Raw genomic sequence first — 26,696 nt, 5'->3', positions numbered from 1 at the left:
TAGCACTTTCTGTAACATCTTACAAATAAAACATGGAAAAGTAGAGTTTGCATATCAGTTTTAAAAACACACATACATAATTGTGACAAATGTTTCATTAATGTATCATGCAAACAATAGGGGGAACTGGGGTATATGGAAACTCTTTACAGAAAGTTGTACTTTGAAAACAAACTCTTTTTTCTCTGATAAGCTGCATCTTTATTTAGTGGGTTGGTGGGATCCAGGTCAGCACTAGCACAGTAACAAGAACTGGAAGTTCAGGATAGGGTCAGGGACAGGGATCTGGTCCAGCCCTGTCCTTGCAGAAGCTCCCCTACCCTTCCTAAAAAGAAGAAGCGTGGGAGAGAAGGCCCCACAGAGGTGGGAAGGATTTGTCATAAGACCTATCATCTAGTCTGTCTTGGGTTGATGCTGACATGGATGTTTTTTGAAGATGAGATCCCATTGAGAGACACAGTGAGGGACAGGGGTGCCATGGGCTACAGTGAGCTGGAAGGATCCAGACTGGTCAGCAGGGCTTAGAGTTTGCACAAGCGAATGCTCTCACTGTTCTACAAGTTATCTGCCTTTGTCACTTCATGCTACTAAGAAAAAATTCAACACCAACCCCCACCTTAGTTAAGTCTTACTAAGGCTAACCTAAAACCCATGGGAGTTGCATGCAGAGAGGAAATCCAAGGCCAGGGTTTTCAAACTGTTTCCACAGAGCACTTTGGTCCCTGCAGAGGCAAAGGTTGAGCCTGTCACTGGGGCTGGGGGTCAGTGTAGAGGGAGGGGAGGGCCCAGAGGGACCCGCTGTGTAAGAGGCCATGTGTGCCGTGCAGGCTCCAGTTGCTGGGAGATTGCTCTTGTATTCTGAGACGTTTACTTCACCTGTCTCCATGTGGCTTCTTCTCTATATCTTTAGTTGTAGGACTTCTGTTCAGCTGGATTTCAGGCAGTTCTCAATGATGATTATTCTGTAGTTTAGTTATAATTTTGATGTGGTTGTGGGAGGATATGAGGATGCATTTCCCTACACTGCCGACCATGACTAAAAGCCAGCATTTCCACTGTTTCAGAGGGTCAGGAATCTGGGAGCAGCTTAGTTAGGTGGTTCCAGCTAAGTGTCTCTCATGAAGTCACAGTCCAAAACAAACATTTCTACTGAGATGTTAGCATTAAAAGGGAATACAAGTGCAGTCATGTGCTACATGATGGTATTTTGTTCAACAATAGACCGCATATATGATGACAATCCCATAATATTATAAGGGAGCTGAAAATTTTCTATCACCTACTGACGTCCTAGCCGTTGTAATGTTGTTACAATGTGTTTGTGTTTTAGCTAGGTGCTACACAAAAATCAAAAAGTTAAATTAAAAGTTTTTAAAGTTAAAAGTTACAATAAGCTAAAGTTAACTAATTATTGAAGAAAAATATTTTTATAAATTTAGTGTAGCCTTAGAGTACAGTGTTTATAAAGTCTACAGCAGTGTACAGTAATGTTCTAGACCTTCACATTCACTTACCACCCACTCACCGACTCACCCAGGGCAACTCCTAGTCCTGCAAGCTCCATTTATGATGCCCTATGCAGGTGTACCATTTTTATATTTTATACCGTATTTTTATTGCATCTTTTCTATGTTTAGATACACAAATACTATTGTGTTACAGTTACCTATAGTATTCAGTATAGTAACTTGCTGTACAGCTTGTAGCCTAGGAACAATAGGCCATACCATATGGCGTAGGTGTGTAGTAGGCTATCCATCTAGGTTTGTGTGAGTGCACTCTGTGATGTTCACATGACAAAATCATCTAATAACGTCATGGTTAAGAAATGCATGACTGGAGTGGAACTAAGATGGCGGCATAGGTAAACACCGGGAAATTATCGCCTCATACAACAATTGAAAATTACCGCAAAGGACTGAGCAAACATCATCCAGAAAAACAGGAAGGCTGGCTGAGTGTAAATTCCACAACTAGAAGGAAAGAAAAACACGCTGAGAGCCAGAGGCGCTGCGGAGGTGAAGTGCAGAGGTACAGCGGCGTGCGCGCGAAGAAAGGGGGTGGCGCCTGAGGACGCGGCTGACTTTTTGAATCACAAACTCCCGACGGCTCTGAACTCCGGTTCCGGGAAGTCTCTGGGGATCCAGGTCTCATACGGGGAGAAACTGGTCTGTCCGGCAGCGAGCGAACTTGAGGGCGGCTTTCCCTCAGAGGTGCTTGCAGCCGTTACCGGAACACTGAGACGCGCGACTCCGGGCGGAGAATCGGCCATGGCCGCTTTCTCCGCCCTCTGACTCCCTGAGACCCCGCCCCACCCAGGCTGCCGCAGAGGCTTTTGCATGTGAATGTACCTAACTGCAGCCGAACCAGGCAGACCTGGAACTTCCAAGAGAAGGCCCAAGGCCCCGCAGCGGCTTGCATTGCTTCACAGCTGAGCCTCTTCGTGGCTCCTGCTGTGTGGCCTCAGGCAGAGGCTGAATTAGCACCTCCCTAGATCCAGGAGCCACTGTACCCAGTGGTCAGAGGGGGTCCATCCAGACTGCAACTCCTCAGATCCATAAGGGACGCACTCAGGGAGCAGACTCAGTGAGCACCAAAGCCCCACTGAAGCGAGTCTTGCCCCAGAAGGGTGTCTTCAGCACAGAAGTTCTCCCACTTTAGACACAGCTGATTCTCACAGCCAATTGGCCTGGAGGTCAATTCCTCCCAGTGATTCTACAACAACCAAGGCACCAAGAGTGCACCAAGAGTGTCCACCCCAGGTAACTGGGGAGGCTGAGCTACTGGGCCCTACAGGACACCTGGCGCACAGGGCCACTCTATCAACACAGGGAAGCTGCCAAAATGCGGAGACAAAGAAACAGGTCACAAATGGCAGAAATGGAGGAAAGCAAACGATTGGATATAGAGTTTAAGGCCACGGTTATAAGGTTTTTCAAGAATTTTATGGAAACCGCCGATAAATTTAATGAATCCCTCAATAAGTATAGGGAGACCATGGAGGACATGAAAAAGGACCAACTAGAAATTAAGCATACACTGACTGAAATAAAGAATAATTTACAGAGATCCAGCAGCAGAAAAGAGGACCCCAAGAATCAAGTCAAAGATTTGAAATACAAAGAAACAAAAAATACCCAACCGAAAAAGAAAAAAGAAAAGAGATTCCAAAAATATGAAGATAGTGTAAGGAACCTCTGGGACAACTTCAAGCGTACCAACATCAGAATTATAGGGGTACCAGAAGGAGAGAGAGGGCAAGATATTGAAAACCTTTTTGAAGAAATAATGACAGAAAACTTCCCCTACCTGGTGAAAGAAATGGACTTACAAGTCCAGGAAGCGCAGAGAACCCCAAACAAAAGGAATCCAAGGAGGACCACACCAAGACACATCATAATTAAAATGCCAAGAGCAAAAGATAAAGAGAGAATCTTAAAAGCAGCAAGAGAAAGACAGTCAGTTACCTACAAGGGAGTACCCATACGACTGTCAGCTGATTTCTCAACAGAAACCATGCAGGCCAGAAGAGAGTGGCAAGAAATATTCAAAGTGATGAATAGCAAGAACCTACAACCAAGATTACTTTATCCAGCAAAGCTATCATTCAGAATTGAAGGTCAGATAAAGAGCTTCACGGATAAGAAAAAGCTAAAGGAGTTCATCATCACCAAACCAGCATTATATGAAATGCTGAAAGGTATTCTTTAAGAAGAGGAAGAAGAAAAAGGAACTCTTACCATTTGCCACAGCATGGATGGAACTTGAGAGCGGATAAATACCACAGGATCTCACTCATTTGTGGAATATAATGAACAACATAAGCTGATGAACAAGGACTGATCCAGAGACGGAGAGGCATTGATTGGACTGTCGGGACTTGGAGGGAAGGTAGGGGAGGGTGGGGGTAAGGGGGAAAGATCAACCAAAGGACTTATATGCAAGCATATAGGCCTAACCAATGGGCATGGACAACGGGGGGGTGAGGGCATGAGCGGGGGTAGGGGGGGGGGTAGAGGGTAACGTGGGGACAAGGACACATATGTAATATCTTAATCAATAAAAAATATATTAAAAAAAAAAAAAAGAAATGCATGACTGTACAGTCTTTATGTTAAAATTGTAAAAGGCTGTCTAAAGTTTGAAACATTTTTATATCACAGGAACAAAAATGAACTAAAGGCTGATTTTTAATTACTTTGGCACAATTGTATCTAGAGCACAAATCAACTTGTATTATAGTTTATAATTATACTAGAGGCCCAGTGCATGAAAATTCATGCACTGGAGGGAAGGGCCCTCAGCCTGGCCTGCCCCCTCTCATAGTCTGGGAGCCCTCAGGGGTGGGAGGCGACCTGGTGATCAGAGGAAGGCGATGCCTCATCACACCTCTGCTGCTGCCACTGCTGGCAGTGCAAGCCTCGGCCGGCCCTGGTTGCCTGCGCCTTGGGCTGGCCCTGGGGGGCTGAGGGGATTGGGCACCGCCATCTTGTGACAGTCAATCAGCATATTTCCTCCTTATTGGCTGTGGGCACTGCAATCTTTGGCAGTGAATTAGCATATTCCCTCCTTATTGGCTGTGGGTACCGCCATCTTTGCAACAGTGTGAGGGTCAATTAGCATATTCCCTCTTTATTAGATAGGATTTATGAGTCTGACTCCTCACCCCAAAGCAGTTGTTCATCTTTGTATCTCCATATTTGGTATGTAACAGATGATCAGTGGTTAATGTTTCCTAATTTAAGAGGAGACACTTTCAAGTGAGCTAGAAACAACTAGAAATCTGAGTACTGCAAGAAATGTATTTCTTTTTGAGGCTATTTGCAAAAGTAAATAAATAGGGTGGAGAAAAGCTTTCTGATTTGTATTTTGTGTTGGTTTCCTTGTCATACTGTCATTATCTCAGGCAGAAAAATCATCCAATAGCCCTGCTACCCCACTATGGGTACTGTTCAACATCAGATGACTTTCTAGGGAAACTGTTTCTGCTGTTGCTGATCATCCTGTCATGGGAATTCCACCCAGTCCTTCCTAGACCCTGGTGTCAGGGTTGTCCAGATGCAGGTGGCTTGTGGAGATGAGGTGGAATCAGGAGTACAGCTTGCAAGCATGTCTTTGATTCTAACCCCACCAACAATAGTTACAGTTCTCTTTGCTCTTTGCTCCCCATCTTCTTCTTGTTCTCTTTTTCTTGAAATTCCAGGAAGAATCCCAAATATCCTCTCAGGGGTTCAACTCAGCATGCAACAGCTATATATCTCTCTCCTAGAAAAAGTGTGGCCTCAGTTTTAGAGTCAGAGTATTTGTCTGGAAGCAACATATGTAACTTTATCACACCAGCCTTGGGTGTTTGGAAAGGCTTTCATCTCTTTGCCACTCCACCAAAACAGGAATGATATTTGCTACCTAGCTAGGCAGACCTATATGTAGAGGGAATTACTAGATAATGTATCTTCTTTTTTTGACAGTAAGGCTGTTAAGAAAAAACAAGTCTATCTACCTGCCTATCTCTACCTACCTACCTGTTCATTCATCTATCCAATCACACATTGATTTCAATTGATTGCTATTTATTATGAATTCTTGAAGGGTCATGGCCCAAGAAACAATTAGTATATGTTATGGACATTTGTAAGGTGACATAGCCACTGGTTAAAGGTGTGAGCAGGATGATCTTAAGTGCCACTTGAGGTTTGAATTAGGACTGGACTGTCCTGCCAATCCTGTTTAAACAGGATTGAAAGTGAAACAACAATGCAAACACTGGACTACCTGGGAATTTACAGAGTGACTTTGGCTGCTGCAAGAAGGTAAATATTACTATTCATATCCGCAATCTTGCCAATGAGAATCTATTTTATTATTTTTTAAAATTTGGTTATACTTTAATCTCTCTTTCAGTTGTATTTAACTTGAGTTGACATCCATGATTAGTTCTATATTTGTGATTTTTTTTTTTCATGTCAGACGGGTAATGTGCCAAAGTCATAATAAGGTTTGTGGGAGGCACAACTCACACAAAAGTGTGAACATCCGATCATAATGCTTATGAACTACAAAAGAATCGGTGATATTTCTTTTCAGAGTCTAGATATCCTTAGGTGGTTCCACATTTTCTAATCTGTATTACAATTGCCAGCTTAAAAATCAACCAAAAAACCCAGAACTAAAAGCTTGCCTATTTACTTTTCTTCTTCTTCACTTAACCATAAGTTCTTTTACTGTAGGGGCTCATCTTTTTACTCTTGTCTCAGTCCCTAGGAGAATCCCCGGAACATAGAAGACACTAAGGAAATAATAGTTACATTAATGATTTTTTAATTCTAAGTGTTTCTGTTCATTTAATTTTATTATTAACTTCTTATTTTTTTTTTGTTTTATGTTTAAGCAGTACAGGTTTGTTAAATCTATAGCTCCTTGTTGTTGTTTTTGCTTTTTTTGTAAGCAGTTTTGAAATCATATGCATGCTGCTGTGCATACTATAATTCTGGATGGTTTTTACCCCTGTAATGGCTTGTAAGATTTGACCTCAGTCTATTTCCAGAGAGTGATTGGTTATCTCATGGTTTGAATGTAATTTTGATTATTCAAAGTTCATGAATTTAACATGAACCAAATACTTTTCTTTTTTCTTTTATTTTTTGCCATAGCAAATATTTTAAAAAATAACTTAAAAGTATAAAATGAGTAATGTTAATCCTAGTGGGTTTGGCTCAGTGGATAGAGCGTGGCCTGGGGACTGAAGGGTCCCAGGTTTGATTCCAGTCAAGGGCACATGCCCTAGTTGTATGCTTGATCCCCAGTAGGGGGTGTGCAGGAGGCAGCCAATCAGTGATTCTGTCTCATCATTGATGTCTCTCTCTCTCCCTCTCCCTTCCTCTCTAAAATCAATAAAAATATTTAAAAAATAAAACAAAATGAATAATGTTTATTATATAAAATTTGGAAAATAGAGAGACATAGGTAAGTAACAAATCATAATTCTGCACCTCTTAAAGCCAACTATTGTTAACACTTTGGGCATAGGCAGTGATGTGCTGATAAATGTTTAACAACCAGCTCCCTTAGTGCAATTCCAATATAAATGTTGGTTAATATTTTTATTAATATTAATGAGTAAGATGAAAGTGAAAACAACCAAAACATGTCAGAATTCCCACTCTTTTTGTCAATGATGGATAATAGTTTTCAAATACTGGAAGAATGTTTCCTCAAATTTGTGTGCTATTCATAACATAACAGCTAAGGTGAATATGCATTATTAACATTTTCTCTGTCACTTTTTTAATCAAGAAAATGATAAATTAGGCTCTGGTTTGCCAGTATTTGTGCTATAAATATACCTACTATGGCCAATTTCAAGCTACCGACAGGACACCACTGATGGTGAATGGGGAAGATATTGACAGTAATACATCATTATGTTGTATTTCCACTGTAAAGACATGAGAGGCATAAATAGTCTCAAGAGCCTGGATAATAGTAAGTTAAATAGTGGTAAAATGATTAGGAAATAATTAGTTTTAAGTATTTATTGCCTTTGTTTTTGTGTGATTTATTTAAATATAAGTTTATATAATCTGTATAAGTTTATGTAATTTTTAAATAATGGCTATATTTAATAACTGGCCTGCAGAATTTCTGAGAATTTGTTAGCTCTCTTGAGCCAGTGTGAGTGGACTCATGCACATCACTGAATACATAGATATGTTCTCACTTTTCTTGTATATAAATAAAACATAAATATGTTTACTTATATATTTGGGTGTTTATTTTTTAGACTAAGATTTTAAAAACAAGGTTGGGATCATACTGAATATTCCGTTTGCGTACCTGTTTGTCTACCTCATAGAAGTAGATTCTGATATCAGTTGGTCATGCTCTGTTGCTTTGCCAGATTATACTTCAGGCCATTTCACAGCAGGTAGAGCTGGTCACATGGGAGATTAGGTGAGAATGGGTGTATAAATGCCTCTTCAGTGTAGAGGGAAGAGGAGAGATTGAATGGGAACAGGGGCAGCATAAATCTCCTGTGTAGCAGGCGGGTTATTTTAAGGTATGGTGGGCTTCATCATTCCTCAGGCAGTGTCCTCACCTTGAGAGTCTTTGGAAACCTTGCTCCTCTCGTCCACAATATAATGCTCCATTCAATGTTCACCTGGACCCCGTATCTGCCATTTTCTTCCACATTCTCTTTGGCATCTTCTTGCTTTCTTATTTTTTGCTTCTTTTCCATGTTTTTAGTAGGCAAATTTAAATTTACTCTCTATAAATCTTTCTAAATATCTTGAAAAAATAAAATGACTTGTTAGGGGGCAGTGGTACTCAGTGTCCACAGATTTAATGAACATTCATACACTTAAATGAAGGTATCCTGAAATGCATAATATGTGTCCTAAAACTTGTTTTTCTTTGGGCTCCTCAATCTAGAAATGTCATAGATTGGGTAATTTCATATAAGTATTGGTGGTCATCATTTTAAATGACTTTAAAGTCCTTTAACTACCAGATATGTTCTTGGTATCCAATGTAAAAGTTTTCCAGTGCCTTTGCAAAAAGTAGATACTATCTGGTGGACATGCTGCTTATGCTATTTATGTATGCAGCAATTGGAGAAGTTCTTAAATACTTGCAGTAAAAGTGTTCATGGTGACGGAAGAGGACTTGACTTTGGGTGGTGGGCACACAGTGCAATATACAGATCCTGTAACATAGAAACTCACACCTAAAACCGATATGAGCCTATTAACCAATGTCACCCTAATAAATTTAATTTTAAAAAAGTTTTCATGCTCTCCAGTGGTCGGCAAACTCATTTGTCAACAGAGCCAAATATCAACAGTACTTCTTCAAAATAGACTCGCCCAGGCCGAAAACCGACTTCTGCGCATGGGCCACAAAGTTTCAATTGCACTGTACATGCGCGCCTGCACGTGGTATTTTGTGGAAGAGCCACACTCTAGGGGCCAAAGAGCCGCATGTGGCTCGTGAGCCGCAGTTTGCCAACCAGGGCTCTAGCCAATTTGGCTCAGTGGATAGAGCGTCAGCCTACAGACCAGAGGGTTCCGGGTTTGATTCCAGTCAAGAACTCATATCTCAGGGGGGATAAGGACACATTTGTAATACCTTAATCAATTAAAAAAAAATAAAAATAAATAAAAATAAAAATGTATACTTTAAAAAAAAAAAAAGAGCTCATACCTCAGTTGGGTTGCAGGCTGCTGCCCAGCCCGGGCCCTGGCCAGGGCTCCTGCAGGAGGCAACCAATCAATGTGTTTCTCTCGCATCAGTATTTCTCTATCTTTCCCTCTCTCTTCCACTCTCTAAAAATCAATGGAAAAATATCCTCGGGTGAGGATTTTTAAAAAAAGTTTTCATGCCTACCCATTGTTGAAGTTTCTTTTCCAATTTCCAGAGAAGAACAAACAAATCCATGTGTTGTTAGAAGGAACTCAGCTGTTTCTGTGTTCCATTTTACATTCTGGGTCAAAGTCCTTGGCTTTATGACGGGAACTCTTTAAGAACTGCATGGTTTTGAAGGACTTGGTTAAATGACTTTTTAAAAATGGGGTTTAGTTTTTATTAATAAAGACCTTATATATAATTTACATTAATTAGATTTTGCAGTTTTGTATGTTTATTTCTTCATTGTTACTCCCACTCGAATCCCCCACCCCCATAGATTGAGCCTATTTTATTCTGGCTTAGACATCAGTGAGATTTGGTGAAAAGATAGAAATGTAATGCTGTAAGAAGTTCTAAAAGGGTAAAAAAGGAAGGGCTTAGCCAACTTTAAACCTTTGATCAAGTGATTACAAAGCTAAGAAATGTGTGGCTATGTTATTGACCTTTAAAAGATTTTTTAAAAACTATTGGTGTAGGAAAATCTTAGTTTCTCATAACAGCTTAATAATTTAGTCATTTTCAATAACATTTAAACCAAAATATCTGCCTCAGTATTTCAAATAAAAAATGGAGCTAATTAATATTTGAGAAGTTAAACTTTTTTTATATTTTAAACTCAGGGTTTCAAACTGACCTAATTTATTTCTAACTGTTGGAAATGTCAATTAATACTAATCAGTTACAGATGCTTAAAATATGTATTTGTTTTTGCAATGAAATACAGCAAACTATCATCCCTCACCAGTTTTATTTTAATCCCACAAAAAACAGAAAAACACGCAAGCATGTTTCTCACCTTTTTTCTTCCCCTGCTGCCTTCTACTAAACCCACTGATTTTTCGTTGGTTTTTATTAGTAGTAAGGTTTTATTTTTTACAAGAGGATATTATACTGGTTAAGTGAGATGAATTTTGTCTCATTTGAAAACTGCCACATGCTCAGGTTAAGGCTTCTTCTCTAACCACTTTGTTTATAATATATTTTGTTGGTACCTACCTCCAAATATCAGCTGCTTCTGAAATTTTTGAATTTGGGTTCTGGTCTTGATTGCCACATCATCAGGAGATACCAGGCACCTATGCTATGTGATTCTCTTTTCTAAGTTTTAATACTAAGTGATTCAAAGTGAGTTAGGAACGATGTCAAAACAAAGACCAAAAATATTGGTCTGTGTTAATTGTATCTCCGTTAAATAATTAATCCCCTCATTTTACTCTTATAGACTTATTAGGTTGTGTATGGAATCTAATTCCTCCTTTTCCTCCTTTCATTCTTCCTACCCACTCTTCCCATATCTTTAATATGACTTAAAACTCAAATAATAGATACTGCCAGTTACTTATCTATAAAGAAATAGAATTGATGTTAGGTTATTTTTAAAGGTAGGTTTGTTTATGCAGTAACAAAATAAAAAGAGATCTAAAAGCTATAGCCAGAAATGTTAGAATTAAGAGCTATTCACCATAACTTGGACATCAGAAAAGTATTACCAGGTAGGTCTCTGAGTTTACAGCAACAAGTATAAGACGTGGTATCATTACCACTCTCTACATCCCACGATCTTCTGTCCTTTTGTGTAATAGAACCAAGAGAAAAATATATTATGTGATCTGATAAAAAGATATTGGAATACTTGAAAATGTTTAGTAAAAATCGAACTAACACCATAAAGCAGACTTTTTTTCCAAGTAGGTGATAAACTACTGTGTTATTAGAGCTCTTTTCTCCCTGAATATTTTTTTCACCCTTGGACAGAGCAGAGGGCTTTTACTTGGTTTTTGCTGCTTATTATATAGGCGTTAGGACTCTGTATATCGACTGTGATGAAGGAAATATTTGCCTTTAAATTTTCCTTCTGCAATATGACCAAGTGACTCTTTGGATTTCCAGCAAGTTTTCTGTGTCCTAATTTTTCTTGCTAGGTGATGTCCCCTGATAGACAGTTTCATGTGTGTTGCAGGAATTTTCCCTGAACCAGGTTTTCCCTGAACGTGCATAAGGAAGTGACCAAAGGGATCTGTCAACCTTTTTTGGTAGGTGCTCTGCTGCATATAGTTTTTGAAATGACGGGTTTAGAGAAAGGTCTATGGGGCCTATTCCTTTTTTAAGTTTTTTAAGAACATCTTTTTACACCCTTTAAAAGTCATTGTTAAATAGGTGTAATGGATGAGTCAGTTGTTTTTAGGAGACTTGTTCTTTACCTATGATTTAAAATATTTTATAGTACAGAATCTGAACATGATGAGAGGACTTTAAAAATGGGCTTAATTTTTTTAAATTTGCCATAATTATCAGTATTATATTACTAGAGGCCCAGTGCATGAAATTCATGCCCTTGGGGGAGGCAGCCCTCAGTCCAACCTATGCCCTCTCGCAGTCCGGAAGCCCTCGGGGGATGTCCATCAGTCAGAAATCCTTAGCACTGCCACAGAGGTGCAGTGGTGGGAGCCCACTGCCGCTGCACTGACCACCAGGGGACAACTTCTACATTGAGCATCTGCCCCCTGGTGGTTAGTGCGCATCATAGTGACCAGTTGTTCCACCGTTTGGTTGATTTGCATATTAGCCTTTTATTATATAGGATAGTTTAATGTAGTTTAATAGCAAATTTACAGGAACAGCACAGAAGACAGACAACATTAAAGACAAGTACTTGCATGTAGGACATCTGAGTTAGAAAAGTACAGTGAATGGATGGAATCTACTGTATGATAAAAATGCTACAAACACCATTTAGTTGCCATCGATAAGAAAGTTACTTGTTTTGAACTCTGTATCTGGCAGATAGCTTATCTTTTTCTGGAGTTTTGTTCTCTGTTCTTTCATTTGGGACATGTTTCTTTGTCTCCTCATTTTGGCTGCCTCCCTGTGTTTGTATGTATTAGATAGAGCTACTATGTCTCTGGGGCTTGGTAGAATGGCCTTGTAGTAGGTGTCCTGTAGGGTCCAGTGGCACAGCCTCCCCATTCACTCGCACTGGGCACTCCAGGTGCATTCTCCTGTTGTAGTTGAGCTTTGGTTGCATTTGGCACATCAATGGGTGGTATTTACCTCCAGGCTAATTGGCTCGGAGGACTGGCCATGACCACTGTGAAGGATCTGCTATGCAGGGCAGACCCCAGGAGCAGAACTCACTTCGGTGGGGTTCAGGTACCCAATAAGTACACCCTTAGAGTGTTGCTCATGGAGGTGGTTGGGTGGTACTTCTGCATGATCTGAAGTTGTCCACCAGGTACACTGGCTCTGGGACCTCCTCGATGTGGCTTCTCCTTTACATCCTTGGTTGTAGAGCTTCTGTTAGCTAAATTTTGGGCAGTTCTGAATGATGGTTGTTCTGTAGTTCAGTTATGGTTGTGGGAGGTTTTGAGCACCAGAGTACCGGGTTTACCCATACAGCCGCCTTGACCGGAAGCCTGCCTTCTGCCTTTTAAGGACTGCTGCTGCTGTTACGAGGTGTCCTTGTTCTCGGTGGGATAGAAAACTAATGCTGAGGTGTGAGGGTCAAAGACCCTTCCAAAAGGGAAATGAAGGGTGAGGGGAAATGGCTTTCAGAACCTGAGGAGAAGAACCAAAAGCTGGGATCAAAAGAGAATTGTCTCTGGTCTCATTGCCTAATGATTTATCTTTTTCCAAGATTTGGGGGGCTCTCTATCTGTTTAGAATCCCATTTTAGCCTTCCACCCTACCCTCTTTTGATAAGCCCTTCTCAGGCTGTGCTGTAGGACCATTCTCTAACTACCTTTGCACATAACTTTAGTTATTAAGAAGGTATTTTCAAGAATGAAAACTGCATTTTTAAAGTGTCTTTACCAAATGAAATTAATTTCTAATGATGAGTTTTCAACAATGAGGATGATGATAAGTTTATTATTATGTGTGCCCAACACACAATCCATTTTACCATGAAAAAAAAATGAGGCTTAGAGTGTAGGTATCAGGGTAATCACTTCATAAGTTATGTAAATGTCTAATCACGGGACTGTACACCTGAAACTAACATAATATTGTATGTCAACTTCAATTTAAAATATATATATATTTTGTTTGTTTGTTTGTTTATTTGTGTGGGGGTTTTTTTGTTGTTAATCTTCACCCAAGGATATTTTTCCATTGATCTTTTTTTAGAGAGAGTGGAAGAGAGAAACATCAATGTGAGAGAGAAGCATTGATATGAGAGAGACACATCAATTGGTTGCCTCCTGCACACACCCATACCAGGGCCTGGGGAGGAGCCTGCAACTAAGGTACGTGCCCTTGAATGGAATCGAACCTGGGTCCCTTTCGTCCACAGGCCGATGCTCAGCCACTGAGCCAAACCGGCTAGGGCAAAATATATATATATATACATCTATATATCTATATGTCTATATATCTATATATCTATATCTATATATTTTAAGAACCAAAGGCAAAAGATTTGGATTAACTCTGCCAATGGCCAGGACGTAGGCTTATAAATTTAGATGGAGTGAAGATGCAGTCTTGCAGTCCTTTGTTTTATCATGAAGGGACTTAGGCTCAGGTTCCATCTGAACAGCAGAAACCAGAGGATAGCAATCTCAAAGAAAACAAAATTATTTTTTTAATCCTCACCCAAGGATATGTTTTTAGAGAGATAGGAAGGGGAGAGGGGGGAGAGAGAGAGAGAGAGAGAGAGAGAGAGAGAGAGAGAGAGAGAGAGAGAGAGAGAAACATTGATATGAGAGAAAAACTGTGTGGTTGCCTCCTGTATGCACCCTGACGGGATCAAACCCACAACCTTTTGGTGCATGGGATGATGTTCCAACTAGGTAAGCTACCCCACCAGGGCAAAGGAAAAAAAAAATCTTTAAAAAACATGCTGTATTTTTCTGTGTATAAGACTATTATTTTCTAAAATCATTAGACTGAAAATTGAGGGGCATCTTATACATGGAAGTCAAGGAGGGAGTCCCACGGATGTATAGCTGCCCATACCTTGTCAAAGAGGCTTCCTCCAATCACGAGCCTTATTGTTACTGATGTCAGCTGATGCCTTAATTGGAGGTGGAGGTGGAGAGTGTGCAGATGCAACAGGGACTGGAGTGTTCTGAGCCCATAACTATGTCAAAAAATAAAAAGATAAATACTGGTAAGCGATTGTCTTATTCTGCAAAATTCAAACTGAATGTAATCAGCTATTCAAAAGAGCATGGAAATAGAGCTGCAGAGACAATTTGAACCTCCTCCCACTGAGTGTATAATCAGACAGTAGAGAAAACAGGAAGAACAACTCCTTAAGGTGCCAAAAATGAAGAAGGCCTTAAGAGGGAAACCAGCAAAATGTTTAAAATATTGATTTCTTAATTTGGGGTTGGAAAAGTGTGGGGGGCGTCTTATATATAGAAAAATACAGTGAACTCTTAGGCCTACTATCTGCATGATATCAGACCCCTAAGGGGGAACCTGCCAAGGTTTGTAAGTATTGTCAGATGTTTTGTGTTGCCCCTAAAGATTATGAACAAATGATAATTGTGTCTCACATTTATTGAACACACACTTTGTTCCAGGCACTGTGTAAAATGCCTAATGGACTCTCCCTCTTACTCTTTATAACAACCTCATGCTTTTACACATGAGGAAACAAGATGCCTTAGAGAAATAAGTAATTTGCACAAAGTCACACTAGCCATCAAGTGGAGCACCAGAAGGGAATATGGATAGTTGGATTCCAGAACTAGCTCTCTGAACCAGCAGGCTCTGCTGTCCCTCCTTTGATCAGTGGTCATGGGACCATGTCTACCTCCAGGGTGGCCCTCCTTGGAGGTTTTCAGCTAAGACATGAGCCTGAGTTTATGCTGAGGGAGGACTCCCATGAAGTTTTCTCAGACAATAGAGTGGTAACTTCACCTCTAGTCTTTGCTCTGCAGAACATCTTTAAACCTCAGTTTTTGCATTTGAGATACAGAAATGGTATGCACTGCACAGCCAGCATATCCCAAAACTACTTCTCATGGAAATGTACTTGACCACAGGCCTTCTTTTTCATTTGTTCCTCTCAGAAAACCCATTAACCTCTAAAGGAGAACTTTAAACTTTTAGAGCAGGGGTCCTCAAACTACGGCCCGTGGGCCACATGCAAATACAAATATTGTATTTGTTCCCATTTTGTTTTTTTACTTCAAAATAAGATATGTGCAGTGTGCATAGGAATTTGTTCATAGATTTTTTTTAAACTATAGTCCGGCCCTCCAACGGTCTGAGGGACAGTGAACTGGCCCCCTGTTTAAAAAGTTTGAGGACCCCTGTTTTAGAGTTTGGGAAATGCCATTTTAGACATAAAATATTGGTTGGTTGGGTGGTCAGTTGGTTCATTGATCAGTTGGTTCATTGGTTTGTTTATAGATCTAGTCTAAATATGACACTGTAAATCTTGAGGACTGTAGAACTTGGACTGAACTCAGTCAAAATTCTATTTGGGGCCAAGATTCCCTCCCCACCCCCAACTTTTTATTGAAGTATAACATACAGAAAATTGCACAAAGTGTGCAGCTCAATTGATTATCACATCTACTCAGCACCTCAGAAGACCTGTCTCCCCCTGTGTTAGTTTCTTAGGGCTGCTGTAACAAAGTGCCACAAACTGAGTGACTTAAAATAACAGAAATTTATTGTCTCTCAGTTCTGGAAGCTGGAAGTCTGAAATCAAGATGTTGGCAGGGCTATGATTCCTCTGAAATCCATAGTTGAATCCTTCCTCACCTCTTCCTACCTTCTGGTGATTTGTCAGCACTCTGGCATTCCTTGGCTTACAGCTGTGTCACTCAAGACTGCCTTTGTTGTCACACAGCACTTTCCCTTTGTGTCTCTGTCTTCACATAACCTTCTTATAAAGACACCAGTTATGTTAGATTAGGGGCCCACTTACTCCAGTATAACCTCATCTTAACTCATTACATTTGTAATGACCCCATTTCCAAATAAGTTCACATTCTGAGGTACTGGGAGTTAAGACTTCAACATATATTTGGGGGGAGGGGCAATTTGACCCAAATATCCCCCCCCCCCATGTTTTACTTCAGTCAATACACCTTTCTTCTTTACAAAGGCAACAAAGGTATTTTTAAGTAATAATAATATCACACCAAATAAGTGTTAATGAGCAAGGAGAGTATGATGTAGATATTCAATAACATCCCTATGTCTTGCCTGTGCACAGATGGTACTGTGGCTTTTTTTCCCTTGCTTCTAAATACTGATTTTGATTCTTTTAATTACTGTGCCTAAGTCAATAGACACAATATTAACATACAAATTCACTCCAGTTTTATACCAAGAAGTTTTTCCTAAAGCCTTCAGTCGACCTATTTGGGTTTTAGTGCTATTACCGCTTATATATTACCTTATACTGTTTTTTTTTCTTCAAGTAATTGTTTACAGAAAGCTTTCAAGACATTTTTTAAAAATCAGTATTACTGAAAACACGTTTTTATATTATTGTCCTAGCTTTGTGGTATTATAGAACTTTTCTTTTTTTCTTGTGTGGCAGAATAGTATATTTTTAAAGTATCTCTTCCATAAAATGGACTGGTATATTATTGTGTCTTCCTATTGTAGTTATCTAAGATACAGCAAGCGTATTTATACAGGTTACACAAGTGGAAATTTTAAAAGAGTATAAATTCAAAAATAAGTATAAATTTTAAAAGACTATTCTGAAAAAACTGAAGAATTTCATAAATAACTTTTTTTTCTAAATCATAGCATTAAACTTTCATGTTTGCATATTTTTCTAAATGATTCAAAAACAGTTAGTCTACCTGGTATGAATACAGATAAACAACCTGGAAAACTAATAGCATAACCTTTGCAGTTCTACAGGGTTTTGACAAATGAGTAAACAGAAGCTTGGAAGAGGTCTGTGACCTGCCCAAGGTTGCACAGTCAGAGGCAGTCATGACTAACCAGCTATTGAACAAAAATCAAAGCAGACTTTTATTTTTAGGTGGTGATGTTTTAATTCTAATCTTAGGGTGAAATACTATTGGTGCTTAGGTCAAATTGACTTTAAATAATCTGTTTTGACCTGAGAAGATAAGAATTCCAAGGTCAAACACGAGGAGATGGAGGGCAGGGTTAAAAAAAAATTTTGAGCACCAGGTAATTCGCACCTAATTTGAGCACCAGGTAATTGCCACCTAACTTCAAGAAGTTCACTGGAAAAAATAAAATAAAATAAAATAAAATAAAATAAAATAAAATAAAATAAAGAAGTTCACTGGAAGAGACAGTATGTAGGTAGCTATAAAAGCAACTTCAAGGCAAAATTTTATTTATACTGCAGATGTACTTCATCAGCCTCCTCGCCTCCCATAAAACATTTTAAATATCAAAGGCAATTTTTAAATGTTTTTTAATTTGTGTTTTATAAAAAGAATAGACCAGTAATTAATGTATCAAACTTGCTACTTGGCGCCATATTGAGTCCAGAAATGGCCTGGCAGGATCAATGATTCTTCTTCAAAAGGATTAATGAATGTGTAATAAGTTTTCTTTCTTTTTCTAGCCAAGGACCCTTGTCATCCATTCGAGCGGTAATCAAGAGATGTAAGTTTGTTTTTTCCTGCTCTACATTTTCCTCTCTAATAATTTTAAATGATGGTTTAGATTTCTAGCAAGTGATTGTGTTTGATGAATCTTACAAAGAATCCAACAAGAAGAGTTTCTCCTAAGGCAGTGATGGCGAACCTATGACACACGTGTCAGAGGTGACACGCGAACTCATTTTTTTGGTTGACTTTTCTTTGTTAAATGGCATTTAAATATATAAAATAAATATCAAAAATATAAGACTTTGTTTTACTATGGTTGCAAATATCAAAAAATTTCTATATGTGACACGGCACCAGAGTTAACTTAGGGTTTTTCAAAATGCTGACACGCCGAGCTCAAAAGGTTTGCCATCACTGTCCTAAGGAGTAATAAGCCATTTCAGACATGCAGCTAGTTTTTCAACTTTCTTTTCAACTTTTATTCATTGATAAGCCAGTTCCTCAGAACATTTTTCCCTTATAGCACTAAGCTGTTAAAAATAATCTGGATTATCTACCTAGTTTCTATGATCTAATATAAATTTTATGTAACCATTTTCTAATGGTAGAGACATCTGATGGATTTGAAAAATACCAAACAAGCCCTGTCCTTTTTTATTTGCTTTCACAGTATTTTTATTTATCTGTAAAAATGCCTATGGAGATTGGCTCATACTTCCACATACAGGTAGAAGTGACTTAATGGAATTTCTCCAGAATGGTAGAGTCATACTTACTAACTTTACCTCTTGGTTAAAGCGTTGAAACATGCTCTTGGTATGTAGGATTTTAACATTATTTTTTAAGATACATTTTTATTGATTTCAGAGAAGAAGGGAGAAGGAAAGAGAGATAGAAATATGAATGATGAAAGAGAATCATTGATCGGCTGCCTCCTGCACACCCCACACTGGGGATCCAGCCCACAACCCGGACATGTGCCCTAACCGGGAATTGAACCTGACCTCGTGGTTCATAGGTTGACGCTCAACCACTGAGCCAAGCCAGCCAGGCTCAACATTCTTTTTAATAAAGGCTGAGCAAAGATCCCTTTTCCAAATAGAACATGGCTTACTCATTATAAAAAGAGATAAGACAAGGATTTTAGATGTTCTTCACATTATTTGAGCTGAGATCAGCACTCTAAGGAAAATGTATACTATTTTTAGAAACATCATTTGTAGTATTCAGTATGAATTTAGGATATCCACAGGTTGTGAAGACTATGCATTTGAACTCATTGCAGTGAATAGTTTGTAAGGTGGCAATACAGAAAGAAATTCCACAGTTCTCCATGTTGCTCCACATTTCATTTTTATTGTTGGTGGTGAATTATAAAAACGTGGGGCTGCCACAGTTTATGTTGAAGGGAGTTCAAATATGAAAATAAAAAATTCATGACAGCTTTACATGCCTTAGAGCCCTTGGGGAGAGAATGGGTAGAGAAAAGGGGAGAAAGATCATTTAAATAGGTCTGGAATTTAGGCAAGAATTTCTTCCTGCAGGGGGTGGGGGTGGGAGTGGCTGAGGAGAGGTCAATGGTGGGGAAAGGAGACTTACGTAATACTTTAAACAAAAAAAAAATTTAAATAAAAAAAATTTCTTCCTGGAGATACAATTTTGGGGTAATCAAGGTTATAGGCAAAATCCTGGCAATAGCTAACCATTTAGAGAGAACGTGTAAAGGATGCAGCAGATGACAGAGGACAGAATCTTAGGAAGCATGATATTTAAAGCACTAAGCTGTGCTTTAAAGGTGCTGTAGGGCAAAGATGCATGACCCAAAAACCCAGTCCTGCTGAGGAGAGGCCTCCTTTCACTGAGTCCTGTCCTCTGGCTCCTGCCTTTGTCCTCTGGCTTTTTACTTTTCTCTCTCTTGGGTTTCAGGACTTCTTTGTTGGGGATTGAAATCTGTACCTGACTTCCCATTGATCCTTCAGGATGGATCTTGCTTACCCTGAGGCTGTGTGCCATGCAGGGCTTGAGGAGAAGGTACTTAATAAAGAATGGGCAAAACGAGGCTGAAAAAGAGTGGTCAGGATAATAGAAAAACTAGGAGAGCCTAGCCATTTTGGCTCAGTGGATAGAGTGTTGGCCCACGGACTGAAGGTTTCGTTTCTGGTCAAAGGCACATACTTTGGTTCCAGGCTCAATCCCTGGCCTGGTCGCATGCTGGAGGTATCTAATCAATGTGAGATGTGTCTGTCTAACATTAATGTTTCTCTCTCTGTGTCTCTTCCCCTCTTTTTCACTCTCTCTAAAAATCAATGGTAAAATATCCTAAGATGAAGATTAACAAAAAAAGAAAGGAAAGGAGGAAGGGAGGGAAGGAGGGAGGGAGGAAGGGGGACTAGGAGAAGGCTGTGTATTAGAGGTCAAAGGAAGTGAGGTTCGAAAAGAATGAGTGGACCACAAATATCTCTTAATGCTGCAGGAAGGTCAGGCACAAGGTGGCTGAGAATAGGTCATTATATGTGGCACTCAGGAGGTCAGTGGTGACCTTTGAGAGAGCAGTTTAAATAGATGATTGAAGTTGGAAGCCACACTTTGATTTGAACAATGAATGGAATATGTAGAAGCTGGGACAGCTGGGGTAGGCTAGTCTTCTATGAAATATGGTGGTAAATAGGAGAAGAAAGGGTTGTAGCTTGAGAAGGCATGAAGGTCAAGCAGAGAGGAGATTTGAACATGTTCACAGACTATTTAGGAAGAGGAAGTTGGAGGCCTCTGTAGGCAGCAGGGAAGGAATCTGGGGAGAGATCAAACTGCAGCCAGAGTGAAGAGAAAATTGGTGAAGCAACCCCGGCAGAAAGGAAGGAGGAAGTGAAACAATGGGAAAACTCTTGCTTTGAAGAACCTTTTTAAAAAAATTAACACATTTGTCTTTAATTCTTATGTGTTAGTTAGTATATGCTAAAGAAATATTTGTTGGTTGTATGTATTGCTGATCTACACTAATAAAAGACAAACATGCAAATTGACTGTACCTTTGCTATGCCTTAAGCCACGCCCACTAGCCAATCAGAGTGACTATATGCAAATTAACCCAACCAAGATAGCGACCAGCAGCCACAGAGCTGGAGCAAGCAGGAGGCTTGGGTTGCCCCTGGCGATGGAGGAAGCCAAGCTTCCCTCCCACCCTCCCTGGCCAGCTCTGAGCTCCTCTCAAGGCTACAAAGTTTCAATTATAGAAGGTAAATAAATCCCAGAATAAAAAAAGAAAGAAAGAAAGAAAGGAGACGCTTAGAGCTTCTGTCACCGGGGGGGCTTGGCCAGCCTGAAAATGGCCCTCAGCCCTTCACCCAGACTGGCCAGGCACCCCAGTGGGGAACCCCCCCACCCTAAAGGTGGTGTGGCCAGCTTGAAAACAGCCATCAGCCCCTCACCCAGGCTGGCCAAACCTTTAGGGGGTGAGGGTTCCCACTGTGGGGGGTGCTTAACCAGCCTGCATACAGCCATCAGCCCCTCACCCAGACTGGCCAGGCCACCCCAGTGGGGACCCCCACCCTGAAGGGGGTGTGACCAGCTGAAAACAGCCATCAGCTCCTCACCCAGGCTGGCCAGGCACCCAAGCGGGAACCCCACCCTGATCCGGGACACCCTTCAGGGCAAACCACCCGACCCCCACCCATGCACCAGGCCTCTATCCTATATAATAAAAGGGTAATATGCAAACTGACCCTAACAGCAGAATGACTGGGAATGACTGGTCACTATGACACACACTGACCACCAGGGGGAAGACGGTCAATGCAGGAGCTTCACCCTGGAGATCAGTGCACTCCCACAGGGGGAGCTCTGCTCAGCCACAAGCCAGGCTGACGGCTGCCAGTACAGCGGTGGTGGTGGGAGCCTCTCCCACCTCCTCAGCAGCACTAAGGATGTCCGACTGTAGCTTAGGCCTGCTCCCCGCTGGCAAGTGGACATCCCCCGAGAGCTGCTGAGCTGCCAGGGAATGTCCGACTGCCAGCTTGGGCCTGATCCCCCAGGGAACGGGCCTAAGCCAGCAGGTGGACATCCTCCAAGGGGTCTCAGACTGAGAGGGCATAGGCCGGGCTGAGGGGCCACCCCCAGAATGCACAAATTTTTGTGTACTGGGCCTCTAGTCTACACTAATAAAAGAGAAAAATGGTAATTGGCATACGGCGAACCGTTTTCATTGGCTAATCAGGGCTATATGCAAATTAACTGCCAACTAAGATTGGCAGTTAACTGCGAACAAGATGGCGGTTAATTTGCGTATGTAGGCACAATGCAGGGAGGCGAAAGGGAAATCAGGAAGAAGCCCCCTGCCACTGACAGTGATCAGAAACCCAGGGGGGAGCTAAGAGCTGGGGGGCAGGGCAAAGGCGGCCCTGGGGCTGCCTTTGCCCTGCCCCCCAGCCATGATTGGAGAATCAGGCACCTTTGCCGCCCTGGCCAGTGATAGCAGGAAGTAGGGGTGGAGCCAGCGATGGGAGCTGGGCACGGTTGAAGCTGGCAGTCCCAGGAGCTAGGGGTCCCTTGCCTGGGCCTAAAGCGGAGCCCACAATCCCGGGCCGCTGCAGCTGCGGGTCCCCGCTGCCCCGGCCGGACGCCCAGGCCAGAGGCATTAGGCCTGGGCAGGGCCAGAGCCTGCAACCGCGGGGAGCTGGGGGGGCGGAGCTGGGGATTGGGGGGATATGATGGTCCCCTTGCCCAGGCCTGAAGCCTGGGTCAGAGGCGTCAGGCTTGGGCGGGGGGTGGAGCAAGCGATCAGAGGGAGATGGGGGTCCCCTGCCCAGGCATGATTCCTGGGCCAGAGGCCTCAGGCCTGGGCGGGGGTCAGAGCCAGTGATCGGGGGGAGATGGGGGTCCCCTGTCCAAGCCTGACACCTCTGTCAGAGGCGTCAGGCCTGGGCAAGGGGCCAATCCTGCGATTGGAGGGTGATGGGGGTCAACGCCTCTGGCCGAGGCATCAGGCCTGGGCAAGGGGCAGAGCCAGCAGTGGGAGGGGTCTGGGGGTCCCCTGCCCAGGCCTGATGCCTGGGCCAGAGGCATCAGGCCTGGGCTGGGGGCAGAACCAGTGATGGGGGGAAACGAGGGTCCCCTGCCCAGGCCTGACGCCTCTGTCAGAGGCGTCAGGCCTGGGCAAGGGGCCAATCCTGCGATTGGAGGGTGATGGGGGTCAACGCCTGAGGGCTCCCAGTATGTGAGAGGGGGCAGGCTGGGCTGAGGGACACTCCCCCCCCCCACACACACACACACCCAGTGCACGAATTTCGTGCACCGGGCCCCTAGTGTTAAATAAAAAGACAAACAGATTCTCACATGATGCCATGTAAATACAGAATGAAGAATAATTATGGCACCCTTTTGCTCATTCTATAAGAAAAAATTGTAAGAAATTTTTTATTTACTCAATACATTGAAATGTTTGCTTTATTATCCCAAACATAATCATCTAACCCTGCCAAGGAGAAAAACTATCACATTTTTAAGGCAATGTTCCTTAGCTGGTTGTATTTTAAATTCTTTCATGATGAGTATGGTTTCAATCAAGCCCTTAGGTCTTTCTTTTTTCATTTGTTTTTATGACTCCTAAATATTTTGGGTAAAGATCATAAAATATTCTAACTGGATATATCTAGGATTTCATGCTTTCCCTTTCATTAACTTTTTAAAAGAAAAATTATTCTCTGAAATTCAGAAATAGCTAATATTCATTGCCTACTGTAAGTCAGGAACTGTTCTTATACATTATAAAATAATGATCTACATTCTAGGTGTTAACCTCATTTTATACATGGTAGGGACACTGAGAGGTTAAATGGCTCCATCAGGTAGAGCTTAGATGTGAACCTAGATTTCCCGAGACTCTGAGGCCATGAGCTTTTCCATTGCATGGATGTTCTTGTTACCATGTCATAGGCATCTAGTTCATACCCTGTCTCAAGCAAATGTAGTTAGTTATATTTTATTATTGTGATTTTCATTGGTAAGGATTATAGCAAGGAAGCTTATAATATAACTAGAGGCCCAGTGCATGGGTCCATGCTCATTGAAAGGAAATTAATTAGAAGGTGGCCCATGGGGCGGGACTGGGAGAGATGAGCTGGACATGCCCTGGAGCCAACCTCCCATGGTCCTTCCCTGGCTGGATGTACCTGGAGTGGCGCCAGGGCTCGAAGGATGTCTGCTGAGTGAGCGGGGTCCTCCAGCAGATGGGGTCCCTCTGCCTGGTTTGTGGGGATCGGGCTGAAACCAGCAGTCCCACATCTCCCGAGCGGTCCCAGAGTGTGAGAGGGCACTCTGCAAAGTTGCTGTTGCTTGGCAGCTCCTGTGTTGAGCATCTGCCCCCTGGTGGTCATTGCACATCATAGCTACTGGTCAGATGGTCACTTAGGCTTTTATATATATAGATGATCCTTCTGTGTGTTTATTTCTTCTGACCATCATTTTATCGATATTTTTGAATTATTGAGAATCAGGAGAAGCATCCAGCTCTCCTGGCTCCACAAGGAGTTAAACAGCTTCAGGGAACAAACTGCCCCCAGCCCTTCCTGTAATGGGCTGTAGGCCCTGGGATAATCCATTTAACCTCTCCGTGTCTCAGTCTCCTCATCTGTAAGGTTGGAGTAGGATGATCACTGAGGGTCCTTTCATGCTTATGATCCTGATGGAGCATAGGCAGAGTCTTTATTAGTACTAATATTGCAGATCCAGGTCTCAGTATTTTATGAACAGCTGAATATTAATTTGTTTTGTACTTAGAATTTAACTATATGAGTTAGAAAAGTTTCAAAATGATACAACAGCTTTAATTGAACATATTGCCTTTATACTGTGGTTTAATCCAAAATGTACAAGAGACTAGCAGCAGTTTGTGGCAGGGGTTAAGAGCCCTGTCTGTATGGGCTTTGGTGGCAAATTCAGTTTTCCTGGCAACAACTACATCAAATCTGTTTAATCTGGGAAAGTGAGAATGGATTAAGTGGGTGGTTAAGAAATTTGCCGGAAGAGTGTGAAATACTACACGAAAACCTGCCGTGAACATCTAAAGTGTTTCTAGCTGCTAAACTTGTTCAATATTTACAAAAAGAGCCAGTCATTCTATGGGGATCAAGAGAGAAAAGAAATTTCACAAATGAGTGAATGTGAAAAAAAATCGGAGCAGGAAAGGAGAAGGCAGTGCTTCTGAAAGGATGCAGAGATCTGTGAGTTATGTTTGGGAGACCTTCTTGCCCTCATTTGCTACTTCCAGAGTGGGAATGCCACTCTGCTAACCGGGGGGGGGGCCCTCTTACTAATGGCCTGTGGTGTGCAAGGGCTGAATCAAGTAACAAGCAACTGATTTAAAATGATGTAAATTGAATACTGAATTTCCTTTTAAGTATTATGTATACTTTAATATTGATTCCTATTGAAGTCGCAAATTGATTTTGCAGAATGGTTTTTAGGGATATTTTTTGCACTGTTGTTAAAAACTATAGGTAGATTTTTTATTTTATTTTTTTATGAGTGTGGATGTCTGGTCTGTACAGACATGTCTTTGCCACAGCACACTTCTTTACTCCCTGAAACTATGGTTCATCAACTTTTCCTTTCTGTAGAAGTATGCAGAGTGGCATGGTGAGACAGTCTTGCTCTCAAATTCCTTTTAGAGCATAAGCAACTGGGTTCACTCTTTTTTCTCCCTTTCTTCTTCTATAACCCCTTCTTTTTTTCCCTTAGCACTCATGAATAGTGCACAGCAAAAATGCCCCGTGGAAGAGGTATGTTTGTGACGAATAATATGATGTCATGTACAAGTGCTGTGCCTGCTGATTCTGGCTTTAGTGGTGATGGTGATGTGATTGTAGCACACTTAATGAGCCACTTACTTAATGAAACCAGCCTTACCAATCAGACCCACCACTCAGAGCTCTAGCCTCTCTGTCCTTTCATTGCAATAGACAAAATGCACCTCAGCTTGGTTTAACTTTTGATAAAAATTGAAGTCAAACCAGTTGATGATATGAATACAAGACATCCTCCAACTTGATATCCAAGAGTTTTGGTTTCAAATGTTGGGTTTGCTTTGCCAGCCCAGAATAGATTCAGCTGTCACAGCCACCTCTACCCTGTCTTCCCAGCTTTGTCAGTCTCCTTGTTCAGAGAGAACCAGAAGTTAATAAGAGGAAAAAAGCTAAGATTCATATCTTCAACCTTTACAAATCAGAAGAATTGAAAAAATCAGAGTATTGGAGAGATAGGAGGGCAACTGGCAGAAATAGTTAATATCTGAGACAAATTCCTGTTTATGCACAAATCATTTTGATATACCTGGTAGTGTAGGAAGATTTTAAAAAAAAGATATCTTTAGAATGTGCTCTTTGAAAATAGGGATATAATTCTGGATTGCACATATGTGTACTATGTGACCCTATATGTGACATATTGTCCAGATCATCTGATTAAGACTTAATTTAATTTTAAAATAAAATTTGGAAAATTTTTAAATGATCTAGCTTCTTGAGATTGAAGCTTTGAGGGAAAAGTTAGTGCTGCATATATAATAATATATGCTATAATAAATATGTTTATAAAAGTGATTTGGACAGTTCTTGTATTCATTATTTTTTAATTTAGGTACTAAAACAAAGACTATAAAACTCCAGAAAAGTTAGAAAATTGATGAAAATTTAACCACCTTTATTCTCTTTACAATAGAGTTATAAAAAAACTTTATAAAAGTATAGTCATAGATCAGAATAGACATGTAACAAAGTTTTCTGCCCATTG

The 26,696-nt window shown here is 41.1% G+C and overlaps 1 protein-coding gene and 1 non-coding gene across 10 annotated transcripts in view; one reads left to right on the top strand and one right to left on the bottom strand.

The window, feature by feature from the left end:
• The window catches only part of SH3D19 (SH3 domain containing 19), a 175,825-nt gene that overhangs the window by 84,071 nt on the left and 65,058 nt on the right, over window positions 1-26,696 (top strand). For 3 of the 9 annotated variants that reach the window (XM_036312675.1, XM_036312668.1, XM_036312666.1), the window contains exons 3-4: window positions 5,736-5,810; window positions 17,930-17,970. The exons of 1 other annotated variant lie outside the window; for it this stretch is intronic. In XM_036312675.1, coding sequence (XP_036168568.1) covers window positions 5,736-5,810; window positions 17,930-17,970 — 116 coding nt within the window. Of the gene's footprint in view, window positions 1-5,735; window positions 5,811-17,929; window positions 17,971-25,646; window positions 25,688-26,696 lie in introns of all 9 variants that reach the window. 5 more of the 9 variants (XM_036312673.1, XM_036312671.1, XM_036312672.1 and 2 more) reach the window with 2 other exon arrangements.
• LOC118659522 lies at window positions 5,962-6,065 on the bottom strand. The gene has a single exon (XR_004968623.1). It is a non-coding gene; the product is annotated as a small nucleolar RNA U13 (small nucleolar RNA).

This window comes from Myotis myotis, unplaced genomic scaffold, assembly GCF_014108235.1.
Source record: "Myotis myotis isolate mMyoMyo1 unplaced genomic scaffold, mMyoMyo1.p scaffold_m19_p_6, whole genome shotgun sequence".
Taxonomy (NCBI): Eukaryota; Metazoa; Chordata; class Mammalia; order Chiroptera; family Vespertilionidae; genus Myotis; species Myotis myotis.
The sequence above is the reverse complement of the archived record's forward strand: the minus strand, read 5'-3'. Positions and strand labels throughout refer to the sequence as shown.